The sequence below is a fragment of the Muscardinus avellanarius genome (genome assembly GCF_963383645.1).
Source record: "Muscardinus avellanarius genome assembly, chromosome: 7".
NCBI classification, from domain to species: domain Eukaryota; kingdom Metazoa; phylum Chordata; class Mammalia; order Rodentia; family Gliridae; genus Muscardinus; species Muscardinus avellanarius.
In genome coordinates this window covers 59798891-59819490 of record NC_137793.1, presented here as the reverse complement: position 1 = coordinate 59819490, position 20600 = coordinate 59798891, and the positions used below count along the sequence as shown (strand labels likewise).

Below are 20600 nucleotides of genomic sequence, written 5' to 3'. Positions count from 1 at the left end.
GTCACTCTGTAAATACGCTTATGGAGAAGAATGATGGTTACCATATTATTTAAATCTACCCACCTATTCATGCTATATCTTGCTAAGTCTGTTCTTTGATTTAATATAAAACATACAATCCTGTGGTATTGACATGCCTATAAGAAGCCAGAGTTCATTCTTCACAACCAGTATCTCTCTCATAATCTATTTCTATTAAAATGTTTTAGGGCTCTAGGTAATATTAGCAACATTCTATGCCAATGTTCATAATAGCCAAAAACATGCATTCTATTCAGCTGAAGGGGAGACAATATAGACACAAAACCAGAAAGTATAAGGCAAAGGAATATCTCAACTATTGTACTATATTTCAAGGTAAATGTTCCAAAACATAAACTAAAAAATCATATTTCTAATTATAACTCTATAGATGATAAATAGGAACCAAATAACTGAGCCAGTTACTTTAATGAACCAATTATAAAAGCTTTTTTGCAGGGAAGAAATTGAATATAAAGAAATATAAGAAGGTTGCCATTTTGGTGAGTATTGTCTATTTACTAATGTTACCATAGGATACACTGCATATAAATTTCTTCCATAGCAAATGAAAAATCAAGAACCGAAGCAATCCTATTGTGTTCCAAGACCTAAGTAACTTTTTTAAGGTACATTTGATATAACTATATGTTGGTGGGCATTTGGGACTGGACTCAGGACCTCACATATGGTAAGAACATTTCTAATCCCAGTACTTGGGAGGCTGAAACAGGAGAATCCCAGGTTTGTGGGCAAGCCTCAGCTACTTAGTGAGGCCTTCTGCAACTCAGTGAGACCCTGTTTCAAAATAAAGAATAAAAAATGGGGCTAGAGGTGTAAGCTCAAAGGTAAAATAACCCTAGGCTCAATATCCAGTACTTAAAAAAAACAAAACATACAAAGGGGCCAAACACATACATTGGAGAAAAGACAGCCTTTTCAACAAGTGGTGCTTGGAGAACTGGCTAACCATTTGTAAAAAGATGAATCTAAACCCCTATATCTCACCAAGCACAGGAATCAACTGAAGATGGATCTAAGACTTAGAAATTAGACCTGAAACTGTGAAGTTAGTAGAGGAGAGCATAGGTTCAACACTACAACATATTGGCACAGGCAATAACTTTCTCTACAAAACCTCCAAAGCACAAGAAATTAAAGCAAGAATAAACAAGTGAGATAGTATTAAAAACTAAAAAGTTTCTTCTCATCAAAGGAAACTATCAATAATCTAAAGAGGAAGCCTACAGAATGGGAAAAGATCTTTACCAGCCACCATTCTGATAGGGGGCTAATATCCAGAATATACAAAGAGCTCAAAAGACTCTACACTAGCAAAACAAACAACCCAATCAAGAAATGGGCAAATGAACTAAATAGACACTTCACAAAAGAAGAGATACAAAGGGCCAATAGATACATGAAAAGATGCTCTTCATCAACTGGCCATCAGGGAGATGCAAATCAAAACTACACTCAGATTCCATCTAACCCCAGTCAGAGTGGCAAGCATAAAGAAATCAAACAACAAATGCTGGCGAGGATGTGGGGAAAGAACTCTTCTTACACTGTTGGTGGGAATGCAAACTAGTTTAACCACTATGGAGATCTGTGTGGAGATTCCTAAGAAAGGTGGGAATAGATCCACCATATGATCCAGCTCTACCACTCCTAGGTATCTTTCCAAAGGGGTTGAATTCAGAGAAATACAGCAACATATGCATACCTATGTTCATAGCAGCACAATTTGTAATAGCCAAAATATGGAACCAACCCAGATCTCCATCAACAGATGAATGGATAGCAAAACTTTGGGAAATACACACAATGGAATTCTATTCAGCCATAAAGAAGAACAAAATTATATCATTTGCAAGAAGATGGAAAGCCCTGGAGAACATTATGTTAAGTGAGATCAGCCAAGAACAGAAGGAGAAGGTACATGTTTCCTCTAATATGCCCAAACTAGGAAACACAGAGGATACCAGTAGGTCTCCAGATAATGGAGGGGAAATATCAGCAAAGTTTGAATGGAAAGATAGGAGAGGAGGAAGGCGTATCTTGATTAATGAGGGTCTACATCTGAATATGTGTAAAATTATGAATATGACATGGTTAACCTGGAAAACCACTGGTGGGAGAGGGGAAGAGAAAACGGGGGCGGGGGGAGAGGGCACCAAATATAGTTTAAATGTATACTATTTATGTTCAATAAAAAAATTGTTAAAAGAAAAAAAAAGAGCATTTGATAATCTAAAAGAATAAAAAACTGAGAGATTATATATATTCAAAATTCCACTGTTACAAAATTGCTAAATATTATGGAAATCTCTTCCTCTTTATATATGGCAATGTTGTAATTATTACGTATGTCTATGCCATGAATTATTTAACCCGCCTTAAAATATTAAATAATTTAGTCCTTATCTAAGCCCAAACCAAAAAGAGGAATTCTGAAAAAAAGCTGAGTGCTGTGGCCCATGCCTATAACCCCAATGACTGGAGAGGCTGAGACAGGAGGATGGCAAATTCAAGGCCATGCCAGGCAACTTAGTGAGATCCTGTCTCAAAATATAAAATAAGAAAAGCTGGGGTGTAGCTCAATGGTAGATTGTCCTAGGTTCAATCCCTAGTACCATCCAAAAAAAGAAAAAGAAAGAAAAATTCTAGGAAAAAAAGAAAGACATGTTAAACAAGAGAAATAAGATCAGAGTTTCACTACTAACAAAAACCATCTGGCTAGTCAGAAATTTTGTTTTGGTGTATAGAAATTTTCAGCAGTCATCAATTAATTAATTAAGTATTCTGGGTTTGGGATACAGACACAAGTGCCAGCTAGCTCCCTCTAAAATCTCTCCATCCCCCAGGCAGAAGTCGCCTGCCTGTGAAGTCCCATGGGCCTTTATCTGACACAAGTGACACACTTTCCACTTGGTAAAATTCTAGTACCTTATTTTTTCTCTATAGACCCTTTGAGAGTAAAATCTATGTTTAATTTGATTTATATACCCACAATATCTACTAGTGTGCTATGTACAAAAAGCCATATGCACTTTCTAAATATACTCAGATATTCTTTCATGAATTTATATTTTCAGTTTTTCAAAAATAAATTATGAAGCACAATACTTCCTATTTTTCTTCCTACTTCTCATCAGTTTCCATTTTACCTGTTTTGCTCATTTCTCTTCTCTCTACTCCTTGAGGAAATTTGTTCACTCAAAATACCCAGCAAATATTTCTCAAGTATCTACTACGTGCCAGATAGCATGAAAGGTGCTGAGGTTATACCAGTGAACAAGACCCCTTTTGAAGGCAAGGTACCAGAAGGAATACACAAGTAAATAGTTAATTATAAAATACATGAAGAGCATTACAATAGATGTGAAGATACAAGACTATGTAAGAAAAAAGAGGTATTTAAGAATGTATCTCTGAGTTTCTGTCTATAGTTATGATTCCTCTATGATATTTTCTGTCCTCGTCATCCATCCACTCATCTGTGTATTTTTAATTATTAAACAGAGAGCATATGCATGTGATACAAAATGTAAAAGCTATAGAAAAGTACATCACTGAAAAACAAGTCTTGCCGGGTGTGGTGGCACATGCTTGTAATCCCAGTGCTTGGGAGGCTGAGACAGGAGGATCACACAGCTTTGAAGCCAGCCTCAGCTACTTAGTGAGGCTCTCAGCAACTTAGTGAGACCCTGTTTCCAAATAAAAATATAAAATAGGTCTGGGAGTATAGCCCAGAGGTAGAAGGCCTCTGGGTTCCACTCCTAGTACCACCAAAAACAAACAAACAAAAAAAGAAAAACAAGCCAGCCTCCTAGCCTGTCCCAGCCACACAATTTATCTTCCCAAAGTTAAGCTCTAATATCCAGTGTGTAATTAGAGATATTCAATGCACATATAAATATACATACACATGTTCTTGGTCTTATTTTCTTTTAGCACAAGAGTAACATTCTTTGTACTCAGGATCTTTTTTTCGCGTCTATCCCATATTGGGCTGCCTCATTCCTTTTAAGGGGTGGAGTCATTCCACTCTAAGGATGTAATACTATTTACACTATTTACAGTCTTCTTAACAAATGCTCCTTTAGGGAGCACAGTATTTCAGTGAATATTTTTTATCTATATATTATTCTGTGGTATAGCTCTATGGCTATAAAATACATTTCTGGAAGTGAAATTGCTAAGTCCAAAAATATGTGCATTTTTAATTTTGTCAGGTATAGATGGGGGGGTTTCATTAATTTCATGTCCACCTACATAAGTTAAATTATGACCTTTATGGAAATGGTTTCCAAATCTGTTTCCATAGTTCTGAGCCCTTAGTTACTCACTCTGATAGTGCCACATGTATTTTTCTTTACAACTTTGGGGAAAAAATCTTTTCAAAATAAAATTTATAATCTCAAAATATTCTTTATCGCTTCATGGTGACTGTTAATTTTCTGTAATTTCAAGCAAGTTATATGAGTCTTCCTTGTTTCTACCCACATCCAATGAACTGTGAGAAGACAGACCAATCCTATAGTTCCATTACATCTCTCTGCATTTTTGCAGCATGTGAGTGTAAACACCCAGTTCTGCACACCTGCTTACTATTCTACTACTCAAGTTCTTCTTGCCCTGTGTTCACCCACTAGCAACTGTGCTCACATCATCTTCCCTTCCTGAGAGGCCTTCTTCAATCAGCCCCAACCCCAAAATCTTAATAAGCCTACCATAAAAGTTAGATCATCCATAAAATATTTTCATTATTAATTTATTAGCACTTAAGTCATTGACAGTTTTACTTATAGATGAACTTATAAGAGAAGTTGTAAACTACTTCAACACATTTACATCAACCCTTACTGCATAGGTCCCCAAAACGTGTTTACCAAATGAATAAGTTTTGTAAAGAACTGATTCCTATGCATCAGATAATTCTATAGGAGAAAATATTCTATAGGGAATATTTATTTATTCATTTATTTTGGGAAATAAGGATATTTTTAAATACAAGCCCCTGTTTAATAACTGCTGATTCAGAAGACTCACAATGTAAAGTATTCCCAGTTAATAATTCCTGTAAATTGTTATTTATTTCCCTTACTTAGATTTTGTAGAAATAGGAGAATAAGTAAAATGTACTACTAAAATAACTGAATTTCTCATCACAATCATAAGATTTTCTACAACTCAATGTTACCATGGTCACCCTACTGAAGAAAATGCTAAACCATAGTATGCCTAGGGATTATTGCTCAATAGCATTTAAGATAGATAAAATAAATACGTATAAATTTCCCAGAGAGCCTACTTGAGAAAAAACTTTGTAAAACAAATACATCCTGTATTTCTGGATTTCAAAATTTATTAACATCATACTTTTGGTAAAAGTTTTTACCTTTTAAAAATACAGGAGAAAGGAGAATATAATTATGTTTTCCAGGCCAGGCATGGTGGCGCACGCTTGTAATCCCAGCATTTGAGAGGCTGAGACCAGAGGATCGCGGTTTGCGGGCAGCCTGAGCTACTTAGTGAGGCCTTCTGCAACTCAGTGAGACCCGGTTTCAAAATAAAGAATAAAAAATGGGGCAGGGGTTGTAGCTTGGAGGTCAAATGCCCCTGGGTTCCATCCCCAGACCCACAAAAAAAAAAAAAAAAAAAAAAAAGTTTTCCAATATATAAAAGTACTTCTATAAAAACAATCATTAACACCTCTCATTAAAAACTTTTAGACTCTCATCAACAATAAAGAGCTATGCAATCCCCAATAAGTAGATAAATACTATAACTTACATTTCAAGTAATGTTTCTAAAATAATGAAAATACTACTATGCAAATATTTACTATTTACTTCTTGACTCACCTCTCCCCCATTAACATATTCCATCACAAAACACAAACGGTCTTTTGTCTGGAAGGAATATTTCAAGGACTTGAAATAGAAAAGAAAAAATGTTATATTACAATACTACATTCTTACCATTACAATAGTACCAAAACCAAAGCACTTACATATAGTTAGCATACTGATAACATGCCCATGCACTGCTTCCCACGAGTCTTATTTTTTAAGAGTGCGTTAAATAAGAGTTTATAAGAAATATAATGCAGATTTCTTCAGCTCAGCAATAGATATTATTAGGGGAACAATTAATGTTATAAGTAAACAGTAATTGTGATGAGTATTTCCAATCTATTGTGCCATCGTTTTGAAACTGAATTGGTCCTCAAAAGTTCTCATCGATGTAGCTTGTCATATGGCCTACAAATCACTCTAGCAGAAGCTCCTCATCCACTGCAATTGTCACATTCAAGATTTAATACAGTTTCAATGTCACTCTGTGCATAAGGGGTGTACAATGACCTAACCCAACAAAGTTGGTTCCTGTACTTTTATATGTCATAAAATATATAAGCCAGGCATGGTGGCACATGCTTGTAATCTCTGCACTTGGGAGGTGGATATAGGAGGATCATGCAGGTTCGAAGCCAGCCACACTGGCTTAAGAGACCCTGTTTCTAAATAAAAATATAAAAAATAGGTAACTAGGAGTGTAGCCCGGAGATAGAAGGGCTTCCAGGCACCCCAGTACCACAAAAAAATAAAACCAAAAACAATAACAAAAATTATCTCATTATACACAACAATGTAATAAAGTAGGTCTAGGTACCTAGTGGATTGATAACTTTGAAATGTTGATATTAGATAATCTTAAAATTTCAATAGAGGTTTCAAACTTTTTAAAGTCAACCAGCAGCCACGCATGGTGGCACATGTTTATAATCCTAGCATTTGGGAGGCTGAGACAGGAGGATCACGGTTCGAGGACAGCCTCAGCTATTACTTAGTGAGACCCTTTGCAACTCAGTGAGACCCTGTTTCAAAATAATAAAGTATAGGGCTGGGGGTGTAGCTTGAAAGTAGAATGGCCCTGGGTTTCATCCCAGTACAGAAAGAAAGAAAGAAAGAAAGAAAGAAAGAAAGAAAGAAAGAAAGAGTCAACCAGCTATTTTTAAACTTAATATACTTCACTGGAATTAGAAATATGAAAAATCTTTGTAAATTATCTAGGAATCTAAGATCAGGACTCAAAAAAATCAGTCTGTTTCAAAACAAATAATATGCATGTAAGTCATAGTTATACTTTGTACAGTGAGGAAAATGTATCAGGACTTATCCTAGGTTTAAAGTATTTCTATATTTCTGAAAGTCTAAACCTTGAAAAAAAAGTCTAAAATATATTCCATTAAGATTTTTCCTTCTATATTTGAAGAAATGCTGGCTGATTATTTAAATATTTATTCTAAAATCAATATACAATAGAAACAAAGCCTATATTTAACATAAAAATATTTAGGTCTACCAGTTTCTCATTGAACTCTTTAAAACATTGTAAGTCACATATTCACTCTGTGATTATTTTGAGTTTTTAATGGCAAGATGATTCATAATGGAATAAGGAGGTTTCAAGAGGATAATGAGAAGGATTACAAATACATAAATATTATAAACTTAATCTACATATTCCAATAATTTCAAAGAAACCTGACTTACAATCTTTCCATAAAGAAAAGGGGATAACTAAATAAATGTTATGTAAACATTATTTTTCATAGTTTAGTTTTTATAACAAAATTCTCTTAGATCTAAAGTATCATGAGTATGACACCCATCCCCCAGTCACTCACTGTTAAGAACGGGTGTCTAGTGTTTTTCAGCACTCTGCTTTCAGTCAGGGTATGTGCCACTTCATCCTACAGAAGAGAACAGTGAACCATTAGTACATGTACTAAACTCTGGCTCTGATGATACAAAAATATTTTTCTATTTCTCCCCAATCTGCAGAGATTCAACCTAGATATAGAGGATTAAAAACACATTGCCATGCTTTCTTTATAGTTCAGTCTCCCTCTACCTAAAGGAAGCACCAATAAAGTTAATGAGTTAATACAGAAGGTTGGAAGGATAAACTTATTTAAGCTCACTCATACTTGATCAAAACAATCAATAATAATACAAAACTAGCAAAAAATGATCAAAGATAGAGAAAATTAAACGATAGGCTTTTCCCCTCAAAGGGACTACTTTATCCGCTAATATTTTAGCATAGCATAGTTAATATTTACATGTTCATATTAAATTTTATTCAGAAAAACATAAATAATATACTTCAATAAAGATCATTAAATCTTCAAGTATCCTATCTAAAAGTCAGTTATTAAAAAAGCAAACACATATAAGATTTAATTTTACATTATACATTTTAGAAATATGAAGTAACAGTATAAAAGTATATCATTTTTAATTTGCTCCTGTAAAAAACAAAACAAAACAAAAACCAACTCTAGTGACAAGTTTAAAATGAGGGAACATTTCAAACCAGAAATGCACTGAAAAATGTATTTCCCTAATTTTTTTTTCATAAATCTCATCTTAACTTCAAAAGTTAACTAGGAGAGATTTTCTTCAACATAAGGAGAACTAAGAAAGTTTCATATATTTCAAAAGTGAAATTGCACTGAAATATATTGAAATTATTTGAAATATTTCATATTAAGCCATTTTAAAGAAAAAAGTAAAGGAAGGTAACTGCTGAAAAGTGAACTCAGCATCTCTGTTCTTTGCTTCTGGCAGGATCCTATACAAAGCATGAGCTGGATGAATTCAACATTACCAGCAAATCAAAATTAGGTGATAAGAAAACAACATTCTTCATACACCTAGAAAAATCAGTCATGAATTTTATATGGAGAAAGAAAAGACTCAGAATAGCCAAAGCAATCCTCAGCAATATGAACCATGCAGGAGGCATCACAATCCCTGACTTCAAATTATACTATAGAGCAAAAGCAGTAAAAACAGCATGGTATTGTCACAACAACAGGCATACAGACCAGTGGAACAGAATAGAAGATACAGAAACAAGCCCACACACTTAAGAGTCATTTAATCTTTGACAAAGGGGCAACACTCATACACTGGAGAAAAGAGTGTTTTCAACAAATGGTGCTAGGAGAACTGGCTATCCATTTGTAGAAAGATGGAACTAAATCCTTACCTCTCTCCATTCACAGGAATCAACTCGAGATGGATCAAAGAATTAGAAATTAGACCAGAGACTGTGAAGTTATTAGAGAAGGGCATAAGCTCAACACTCCAACATATAGAAACAGGCAGTAACTTTCTCAGCAAGACCTCCAAAGTGCAGGAAATTAAAGCAAGAATTAACAAGTGGGATGGCATCAAACTAAAAAGTTTCTTCTAATCGAAGGAAGACATCAAGAGCCTAAAGAAAAAGCCTACAGAATGGAAGAAGATCTTTACCAGCCACCACTCTGATAGAGGGCTAATATCCAGAATATACAAAGAGCTCAAAAGACTCTATACTAGCCAAAAAAATAACCCAATCAAGAAATGGACAACTGAATTGAATAGACACTTCACAAAAGAGCTACAAATGGCTGATACATGAAAAGATGTTCAACGTCATTAGCCATTAGTGAGATGCAAATCAAAACTACGCTGAGATTCCATCTGACCCCAATCAGAGTGGCAAGCATAAAGAAATCTAATAACAAATGCTGGCGAGAATGTGGGGAAAGAGGAACTCTTACACTGTTGGTGGGAGTGCAAAGTAGTTCAGCCGCTATGGAGATCGGTGTGGAGATTCCTTAGAAAACTGGGAATGGATCCACCATATGATCTGGTTCTACCACTCCTAGGTATCTTTCCAAAGGGGTTGAAATCAGAGAACTACAGTAACATACGCATACCCATGTTCATAGCAGCACACTTAGTACTAGCCAAAATAAGGAACCAATCTAAATCTCTATCAACAGATGAATGGATTGCAAAATTATGGGAAATACACACAATGGTATTCTACTCAGCTATAAAGAAGAATAAAATCATGTCATTTGCAAAAAGAAGGAAAGTTCTGGAGAACGTTATGTTAAGTAAGAGCAGCCAAGCAGAGAAAGAGAAGGGATATATGTTTTTTCTAATATGCCCAAACTAGGGACTATTAGGAATACCAGAGACTCCAGATAATGGAGGGGAAACCTCAGCAAAGCTGAAATGGAAGGGTAGGAGATGAAGAAGGCTGAGGTTGATTAATGGAGGAGCTACATTCGAATATGTGTAAAACTATGAATGCAGCATGGTCAACCTGGACACTTATTGTTGGGAAGGGGGAGAAAGGTAAGTTGGGGGAGAGGAAAGCAAGCAGTCTGAATGTATGCCATTTTCAATACGATCCACATAAGAAAGAGATCCTATAAGCTGGGCGTGGTGGCTCACACTTGTAATCCCGCACTTGGGAGGTGGAGATAGGAGGATTGTGCAGGTTCGAAGCCAGCCTCACTGGCTTAAGAGACCCTGTTCCAAATAAAAATATAAAATAGGTCTGGGAGTGTAGCCCGGAGGTAGAAGGGTTTCCAGGAACCCCAGTACCACCAAAAAAAAAAAAGAAAGAAAGAAAGAAAGAAAGAAAGAAAGAAAGAAAGAAAGAAAGAAAGAAAGAAAGAAATCCTATAAAGGAGCAAATGTGACCTAACTGAGGGGATGGGAGGGGGAAGAGGAAAACTCTCTAAAGCATATGATGTACTTAAACAAACATATCAAAGTCAATCACTAAGCCAAGCACGGGAAGGAGGAATGGGGAGAAAATGGGATGGGGACTGGGTATGGGCTAATTGGATGATGTGTGTATGTTATGTCCCCACAAGTCTTTTATCCCATTAAGACGTATGATTACAAGATACCAATAAAAAATAAAAAGTAAATTTAAAAATTCAGTTTTAAAAAAATCAATATAAGGGCTAATTGGGTGTTGTGTGCATGTATGTCTCCACAAGTCTTTTATCCCATTAAGATGCATGACTACAATGCATCAATTAAAAAAAATAAAAAAAATAAATATAAGCATAACTACCTCCATCTTACTTTAGAATAGCCAGGCTTAAGTGCTCAGTTTGAAAGTTACTGTCATAATCATAATGTAATTCCTAAACTATTATAGAATCATTTTAATATACATCAGAAGCAGAAATGACACCAAAACTTATTTCTAGAGCCACATGGCCTACTGTAATGGCCAACAAACAATGGATATTAACCAAAATCTGTTGAACTGAAATACTTATCATGGGGATGTATTCAAAGATATCATATATATCTTATTCATTCATCCACTTATTACTTCAACAAACATGCAAAAAATATGTCCTAGGTATTGTTCTATATACTGAAGACATATAACCAAAAGAAACGAACATAAGCCTGCTCTCATGGAACACTCACTGGTTGAGATCAAGAAGGGAACACTACAGCCAAGAAGTATCAGATAGTAACTGTGAAATACAGAACCAACCATTAAGTGGCTATTCTGTGATCTCTAAAACCAAACCCATGATTAAAAAAAATAAAATCCCTGATGTGCACTTAATAAATGCTAAGGAGAGTACAGGGATAAAAAGTTTAGTAAGAAAAAGTGAGATTCTTCTGCTCATAATGTCGACAAGCTAGTGAAGAATCTCAAGTAAATCACCAACTTAATAAATAATAAACTATTCCCAATAAGTGGTATTAAGGAAAAATGGGAGTTGTACACTGTTTTAAATGAAGAAAAGAAGGAAAAGCCAGTCCTCCTGAAGCATGGAAACCAGATAATATACTGGTGCCAGAGGAGGTGGGGATGGGGCTGGCACAATCCATGTTTTAAAAAGTTTGCTCATGTTCCTTTGATTAAGACAGCAAGAACAGGAGGAGTCAGTCTGGAGATACAGTACTCCAGGAGATGTGTGATGACTCAGACTGTAGAGTGGGAGTAGGAACACAAAAAATGGGGATAGTTTTGAGATTTAAAGTTAATAATCTGAAAGTCACCTGCCTCCAACACAGGGCTCAATCAAAAGACATATATCTCTCTAGGCAGTGAGAAAAAAATAGCATTTGCCTATTACAGTTAGGATATTCAGTAATTTGAATTAGTAATTGGGGGAAGATTACAAAACTAAGCCAGGCGTGGTGGCACATGCTTGTAATCCTAGCATTGGGAGGCTGAGATAGGAGGATCACAGTTTGTAGACAGCCTCAGCTACTTAGTGAGGCTCTTTGCAACTCAGCAAGACTCTGTTTCAAAATAAAGAATAAAAAATAGGGATGGGGGTATAGCTCAGAGGTAGAATGCCCCTGGGTTCCATCCTCAGTACCACAAAAACAAAACAAAACAAAACAAAACAGAAAAGAGTGGGCATGGAACCCATGTGAAAACACTCCAAATCACTTAGGAAGTTTCTCTTTTTTGGGGGGAGGGAATACTGGGGATGGAACCCAGAGGTATTCTACCACCTAGTGACACCCCCAGACCTAGATTTTATTCTTTATTTTGAAACAGTGTCTCACCGAGTTGCAAAGGGCCTAAGTAGCTGAGGCTGTCTGGGAACTGCAATCCTCTTGTCTCAGCCTCCCAAATGCTGGGATTACAAGCATGTGCCTCCTCACCCGGTTTGGAAGTTTCTTGAGAAGAGTGTTTTTTGCCTTCAATTCTATAATCTGTCTAAAGCACATGGGAGGTAACAAAACAAAACAAAGATGAATGTAGGTAAAGATGAATGTAGATCAAATTTTGCTAAAATAACATCTCTTTGTTATAGAAATGGAATTGGGATTAATACGATATATATGTGTATATATCTTTCATATATTAAATGCATTTCTACCATATTTTATATCTGATCAGATTAGAATTCTTCCCATTAATGCAAATTTTATGGTACTGTATTTCACATACTAATTAGTTTCTGCCATGAAGATAAGGTATGCACAAGCTCAAAAGTAAACACAGATGCCAATAATTTTTAATTACAGCTAAAAGCAACATGTCAAAACAAGAAGTTAAAAATAAAAGTGATGAAACGTAGTGCCTAAGACAATGTGATGCTTTTTGAAAAATCCATTTGTTGATCATAATTATAAATGAAGAGTTCTAGAAATGTTTGGATAGAAAAGTAGAATAATGGTTTCATGAAAACACTCTTGAAATAGATTCGCATATATTCATCCATGATAAAAACTAAATAATAGATTTTAAGTCTAATTTCATAGATGATTTGGGAGAATGGCATTGTATTTCTTGTGCACATGAGCAGAAAAGTAGTCCTCTGCTTATATATATTTTTCTGTTCCTCTCTAGTCTACCACTTGCCTCCACTACACATACTCTAACCTTTCCCTTCCTTTGCTCTACTTGCTGTATTTTGGCAGTTGAGCTTTTTGAGATGGCATACAGGAGAAAGAGAACATCATTACTCCATTATCAAGGATGCCTGTGTGGATTCACCTTTCATCAATGAGGTCTATTAATATTCCCAATTACAAGCTGGGCATGGTGGCACACGCTTGTAATCCCAGCATTCAGTAGGCTGAGACAGGAGGATCGCGGTTTGCAGACAGTCTCAGCTACTTAGTGAGGCCCTCTGCAACTCAGTGAGACCCGATTTCAAAATAAAGAATAAAAAAATAGGGCAGGGAGTGTAGCTCAGAGGTCAAATGCCCCTGGGTTCAAGCCCCAGACCCACACACACACAAAAATCCCATTTACATAAATAAACCAAGGTCCATGGAAGTTAGACTGTTTAAGCTACAAGTAAAAAAGTCAGTATTAATCCAACATCTAAGTCCAAGGTTAAGGGTCACTTCCAACTTGAGATGCCACATTTATCAAGCTCTAAATTTGGTGTTCTTACTTCTCCCTCTTGAAAACTTGGGTAGGGGCCCAGATGCCACCTTCTAAGATTTCTCCTGCTCTCCATTTGTCAAGGTCTTCTTGTTGTTGCCATCATTTTATTTAAGACTTTTCGCCTTGGAGAAATGCAAGTGAGATTGCTCGGTTCTTTGAACGTCGTGCCACCTTTTCAAGTATTCCACCCACATGTTTTTCTTGATACTCCTGTCCCAAGTATGATTTCAACAGAGGCCAGTCATCTCCCCTGACAGTCTTTCTTAGCTGAAGTCTGTCACTGGTCTGCACTGCCTTCACTAAGTTCCCTCTCTTTTCTGCTCCTTTCATTTCCCAATATTAGGACAGGTAAATCTCTCCTTTCTCACCTCTATATTTCTTATCTTAAAAAACAACAACCTCATATGAACATATGGCTGGCAACATTATAATCCCCTCTGGTCTCAGATGAATCTCCTGAGGTCTCTGTAGTCACCCGTTTTAGGCCACTCTGTCACTCTTCCTTCCCTGGTGTATGTGTTGGGAGAACATACTTAACTCTCCTGGTGACCTTGCATAGCTAAGCTGCTGTGCTGGGACTGGAGCCGTTTTATCTGGACTTTCAAGCCCAAGAGCTTTCATTAAGTTGTCTCTTGTTATCTCAAATCCATTCCCTCACATTATTAAAATATGATCTTCCTTCCTACTCAGAAGAAAAGCCATGAAGAACATTTAACACATTTGATTAGTCCCTGAAAACATATTCTTCTTTTCATTTACAGGATATTATAAACTCCTTTTTTCCTCCTTTTCTTGGTTTGACTGGTTCCTCTCTTTTGATGCCTTATAAGCAGTGTCCCCAGCTCTCAGACCTCTTCTCTTCACTAAGTATTCCCATTCACTTAGTGAATTCATTCAGACTTTGGCTCTAAATACGCTCATATTTCTAAACTTATACCTGAAACATAGATTTCTTTCAAGAAGTGCCTATTTGACAGGAGTGTTTCACTGATGCCTAAAACTTGGGTATCTAATAGTAATATCCAATTTTTCATGTCCCAAACCTAATTCCTCATCTGCCCTCAAAAAGCTTGGTTTTCCCACAACTGTGTGTATTGTGGTGAGTGGTGACAGAACCTTTTGGTTGCTCAGGCTCAAAGCATGCTGTGATCTTCAAGTCCATTCTTTCTCTCATCCTCTCCATTCAATCTGCCATGGAATCCTGTTGGCTCTTTGTCAAGACATGCCCCGGGTCTAATTATGTCTCATCATCTCCACTGCTACCCTGGTCACTATCAACATTAAACTTTAACAATTAACTCCCTGCTTCCAACACATAGTCTATTCTCAACACTGCAGTGAAATACTACTAGTGAAATAAAGCTAGGCAACCTTAGTACATTGATTAAAATTTTCTAATGGCTTTTTATTTCATTCAGAGTAAAAAACAATATTCTTACAACTACAAGCATCTCAACAATCCCACACTATTCTTGCTCTATACAAGCCGCTAGACAACTGGCTATTCAAAGAACATGCTACATGTGATCTTTGCTCAGGGCTTTCTCAATCACTGTTGCCTCTGTTTGTAAGAGTCTGTCTTCAAAGTATCTGAAAGTCTTGCTTTCTCACTTCCTTTAACTGCTTGCTGAATTTCTCAGCCAGGCACACCATGATTCTTCAATTTAAAACTGAAAAAGCACCAGGAGTGGTGATGCATGCTTGTAATCCCAATGCTTGGGAGGCTGAGACAGGAGGATCGCACAGGTTTGGAGCCAGCCTCAGCTACTTAGTGAGGCTCTCAGCAAATGAATGAGACTCTGTTTCCAAATGAAGTATAAAAGAAGGTCTGAGAGTATAGCCCAGACATAGAAAAGCCCCTGGGTTCCATCCTAGTAACACACACACACACACACACACACACACACACACTTGAAAAAGCCGCAAAAGTCATTAGTGTCATTCATCTTTGTTCTTCTATCTTCTTGCATTGAGTTTTTATTTTTATTTTTATTTATTTTTTTAGGAGTCTTAAATTTTATTTATTTACTTTTATTTTAAACAATTTTTATTGAACATAAGTAGTATACTGCATTGAGTTTTTAAATATATATAATTTACCACTGTATTACATGTAGTTTATTGTCTGTCTCTTGATTCAAATATAATTTTCTAAAGAGAAATTTTTACTGGTTTTATTCATTCACATGCTCCCAGTGCCTAGAGTAGTTCCTAGCAAATAAATAGATGTGCATTACATATTTATTGAAAAAATGAGTGAATGAACTAGTAAATTAAGAATGGATGATAACCTCAATACATGTTGCTGAGAAGTGATGGAAATTTCATCAACTGAAAGAAGCAATCTAGAACTACAGTCAGTGAAACTGTATCCTGCAAGAGCACAATGATAGCTGATGAAAGTACAGCAGATGAAACTAGTATATACTTCCTAGGATAAACCACAATCACTGGTGGAATACTCCAAGAGAATTTAGAAGAATGAGTCAAAAGACTGGCAGATGCTGTTCAGAGCCCCATGAGGCTTTACCAATAAGGATGTAAGCAAAGACACAGAGGTGCCAGTGATCAAGCCAAAGCAGTGTGTTGATATTTTGATGTATGTATGTATGTATAGGAAATGGTTAACTCAGTAAGACTGGACTGTTCAAATCCCTGCATATTAGCTCTGATCACTTTGAATATTCTGATGTTTAGCTTCTTTTGTGTTGCTGTAATAAATATACCTAAAACTGAATACTGTATTTAAAAAAGTTTACCTGGCTCACAATTCTGGTGGATGGATGGTAAAAAGAGCCAGGTGCCAGCATCCTGGCAAGAGTCCCCAGGTCGCACCACAACATGGCAAATAAGCAAGGTGCATTTGTATGTGAGAGCGGTCACAAGGAGAGAGGAAGCAAGCAAGCCACGAGAGCTTAACCTACTTATTGGCAATGCACTCTCACAGAAACTAGCCCAGTCCTATGAGACCCTGCTCACTCCTAACAAGACAGCATCAGTCAATCAATGAGGACTTCATTACCTTCACAAGGCCCTACTTCCTAAAGGCTCCACTTCTTCCATACTTCCACCTGGGTCAAACTTCCAGCTCATGAGACTGGGACAAACTACAGCAGTCTACTCATTAAGTATCTTTTTGTATGCCAGAGACCTTGGACCACACGGTACCAGTTTGGCTTGACCGTTTTTTTTTTTTGCGGGTGTGGGGATGAAACCCAGGAGCATTTGACCTCCGAGCTACATCCCCTGCCCTATTTCCCTATTTTTTATTCTTTATTTTGAAACCAGGTCTCACTGAGTTGCAGAGAGCCTCAGTAAGTAGCTCAGGCTGTCTGCAAACTATGATCCTCCAGTCTCAGCCTCCCAAATGCTGGGATTACAAATGTGCACCACCACACCCGGCTTTGACAGTTTATTCTAACAATGAAACAAATGAACAGCATGTGCCTGATTTAGCTCCAGGGCTGTAATCTGAGCAGGTCATGGTAATCACCCAGACTCAACTTGACATATGACTGACCTCCAGTAACAACTCTGAATAACAAGGTTTAGATAAGCCTCTTGAGTTGACAACACTTGGGTGACAACGAGTGTCACCTAGAGTTGCTAGAGAAGTAAATGCTCCTAATGCCACTCTAGCTGGCACACTTGAAAGCTTGTGCTTGTTTCCTCCTAACACTGTCCTATGTGGCTTTCCCTTTCCCGACTTGAGTTAGTATCATTTCACTATGATAAACAATAACCATATGTATATTAGCATTTCTAAGTCCTGAACCACTGGCAGGAGGAGCGTGATCTTCAGAAACTCTGACACAATTGGTACCAGAAATAGGATTTGTCAGAACAACTTTGAGTCATTAGAATGTGGCAAAAAACATTGTTTAGAAAAGGGAAGGATGACAGGACAGGTAACGGTAATCCTTTGATGCCTACATAGGTGCAAAGTAACCTGTGACAGGAGAACAGCTGTGTGGTGCTAAGTCACTACACGCAAAATGGAATTTAGAAACAATAGACCCAATCTCAACAGTTGGTTGACTGGTACATAAGAAATGCAAAATACTGAGAAATAAATTTACATCCTACTCTGTCATTAATATCTAAAGTGAAAATAAAGGTAAGTGTAAAGGTAATTACTAGTACTACTCATAAAGCTCAAATTTCAGACCATCTGAGCTATGGCTTCTAGTCCAGGAGCTACTACTATTAAAGGGAAAAGTTATGTTAAAACAACAGAGAGCATTTCTAAGGCTTCTGGCTACCAAGAAGGTGTTCCACGTGATGGAGTACTAAAACCAAGAAACTACGAAAACTAGGAGTTGTAGTATATCCTGACCTTTTTTTTTTTTGGTGGTACTGGGGGTGGAACCCAGAGGCTTTCTACCTCCAGGCTATACTCCCAGACCCATTTTATATTTTATTTGGAAACAGGGTCTCACTAAGTTGCTGAGAGCCTCAGTAAGTAGCTGAGGCTGGCTTCGAACCTGCGCGATCCTACTGTCTCAGCCTCCCAAGCGCGGGGATTACAAGTATGCGCCACCACACCCGGCTCGTATATCCTGACTTATGGATTTGTATCATCAGGTTCCTGAAACCTTCTACTAAATTACACTGTGAAAATGACTAATTTACAGGTAGTATAGTTGGTTTTGAATCCTGCAAAAAGGAGATGACTGTTTAGGTTGATGCAGGACCTGTAGTACGCAACCTATAATAGGTCGTTTCCAAAGAGACAGCTAGCCTGGTAGACTGAGTAAAAGCCATTGTGAAGCATAAAAAATGAAATTATCTTTCTCTCCCCTTTAAATGCCAAGTGGCACTCCTCAGATGAAGTGGCCAATATGCTGCACATGGAAACCATGCTAGATTGGCTTTATGATCATCATTACCATATGTCCCTTACTCAGATCATGGCAAATACCTCTACTTAATGGACCCCAGTTTGATGCAACATAACTGCTGCAAAGTTGAGCAATAGTTCAAGTTATTATCAGATTGTTGTTACCTTCTTTCTATGGCCATACAGATATGAGAAAATTAGAGTGACTTGCTCAAAGAATGAAGAAAAACAAGGAGAGCTCCAGAAGTGATCTGAGGAAGATGAGGTTAGTCAATAGGGATAGGATGAACTGACAACAAAGGATTCAACACAGCACTATAAAAAGGTGAGTGGATCACTGGGAGCCTTTGTTGGTCCCTCAACAGTGAAGGGCCCTAAAATAATAATGACAGGAGAGGAAAATGATTGATGGATTAAACTAAACATTTAGATAAAAATAAAAATGTTTGAACTGAATACATGGAATGGTTGTATTTACTTTACCTAAGTATGAATGAATAACACTTTAAAAGTTAGGGTGCTGTTACCAACAAATTCTCTGTAGCTATATATCTCTCTATATCACATGAAAAAGGCACAGATAAGGAAAACTAACAGACTATCAAGATTTGAATATAGTGTTACCTACATTAGCGGAACCTGGCATGGTCTCAACAGGGCCAAAAATACAAAGAACTAATGGAGCCTGATACTCAGTGTCTGATCTTGATAATGCTTTCTTTTTGATTTTTATCTCAGAACAAAACAAAACCAAACCAACCCTGATACATCTCCAAGTGGGAACTATCCTAATTTACATTTACTATATTATCTCAAGGTTTTAAGAATTTGCCATCATGCCGTCATTTTTAGAAGGGATTTTAGCATTATAAAGGTCCCAAATATGAAAATGTACTATATGTTGATGACATTATGACAATGCCCAAAATTTTCAAATGAGCAAATTTGTGACACACATGAATACTTGAAGTTACATGGTAAGTCCAGCAATATCCAATGGTCCACCCAAGCTATAAAATTCTTGTGAATAACCTCTACAGGAGACATCTGTGATATTCCATAGGGAATTAAAGATAAACTGTTCTTATTGCTTATCCATGGAAATAAGCAAAAAGAACCCCACATCTGGGACTAGTGCTAGATTTGACCCATAAGACAACTTGAAAGCGGGATCTACTGAACAGGAGCTTCAACAACAGCAGGTTGTGTGTGAACTGCAGAGGCTCAATCAGCGCCTTTAAGTCCTTACGTGCCACACTCAAACTTGCTTTGCTGAAGTATCTGTAACTCATACACACTATGGCTTATGGCAAAAAGCTGAGGAATGCTGCCTGACAGTACTTGCTGGAGTCTTCCACAAGAAAAACTCCAGCCAAGGAGATGTAGTGTACATTGTTAGACAACTGCTGGCTGGTTATTAGGTAGTGATTAACAGAAAAAAATTGAAACCTGAAATACTTGAATAATGTAAAAAACACACACACTAAAGGAAAATGGCAGCATTCAAAAGACCTCCATAATACAAAGGAAGTGCTTAACAGGAATGTGCTATTGGCAGAGTGCAAGGAGGTTCTTCTCATATCCAGGAGCAAAGAGCTTCTATTTTGGTTCCTTTAAACTCTGAAACTATCTGAGAAGTTGTAGAATAGTAATGTCACATTCTATGAACACATTTTGTTCATAGCGTAGTACCCTAGGAAAAGCTCTCATCTGACCAACCAAAAAGCAAGTTGGATTTCTGGATGGATGGCAGTTCTAGAGAAGGCTACCACTCTATGAATCAGTGATATCAAATAAATGAGAAGGTAAACGCAAATCAGCTCAGGAGGCTAAACTGCATGCTCTTCACTAAAGGCATGGGAAAACTGAACAATAAAAGACCTGATGTTTGGATGGATGCCAATGGGTTTGTGGCCATACAATAAGGCTGACAAGCAATGGAAAGGAAGACTACTGAAAAGAAGGACTGAATGTTAATGAGGCATGTTCC

The 20600-nt window shown here is 37.0% G+C and overlaps 1 protein-coding gene across 2 annotated transcripts in view; it reads right to left on the bottom strand.

Annotated features, from left to right (window-relative positions):
- AKT3 (AKT serine/threonine kinase 3) overlaps window positions 1-20600 on the bottom strand; it is a gene marked incomplete at both ends in the record, with an annotated part of 284201 nt that overhangs the window by 94416 nt on the left and 169185 nt on the right. For both annotated transcript variants that reach the window (XM_080698324.1, XM_080698323.1), the window contains 2 exons: window positions 5892-5960; window positions 7718-7783. In XM_080698324.1, coding sequence (XP_080554450.1) covers window positions 5892-5960; window positions 7718-7783 — 135 coding nt within the window. The remainder of the gene's footprint in view (window positions 1-5891; window positions 5961-7717; window positions 7784-20600) is intronic.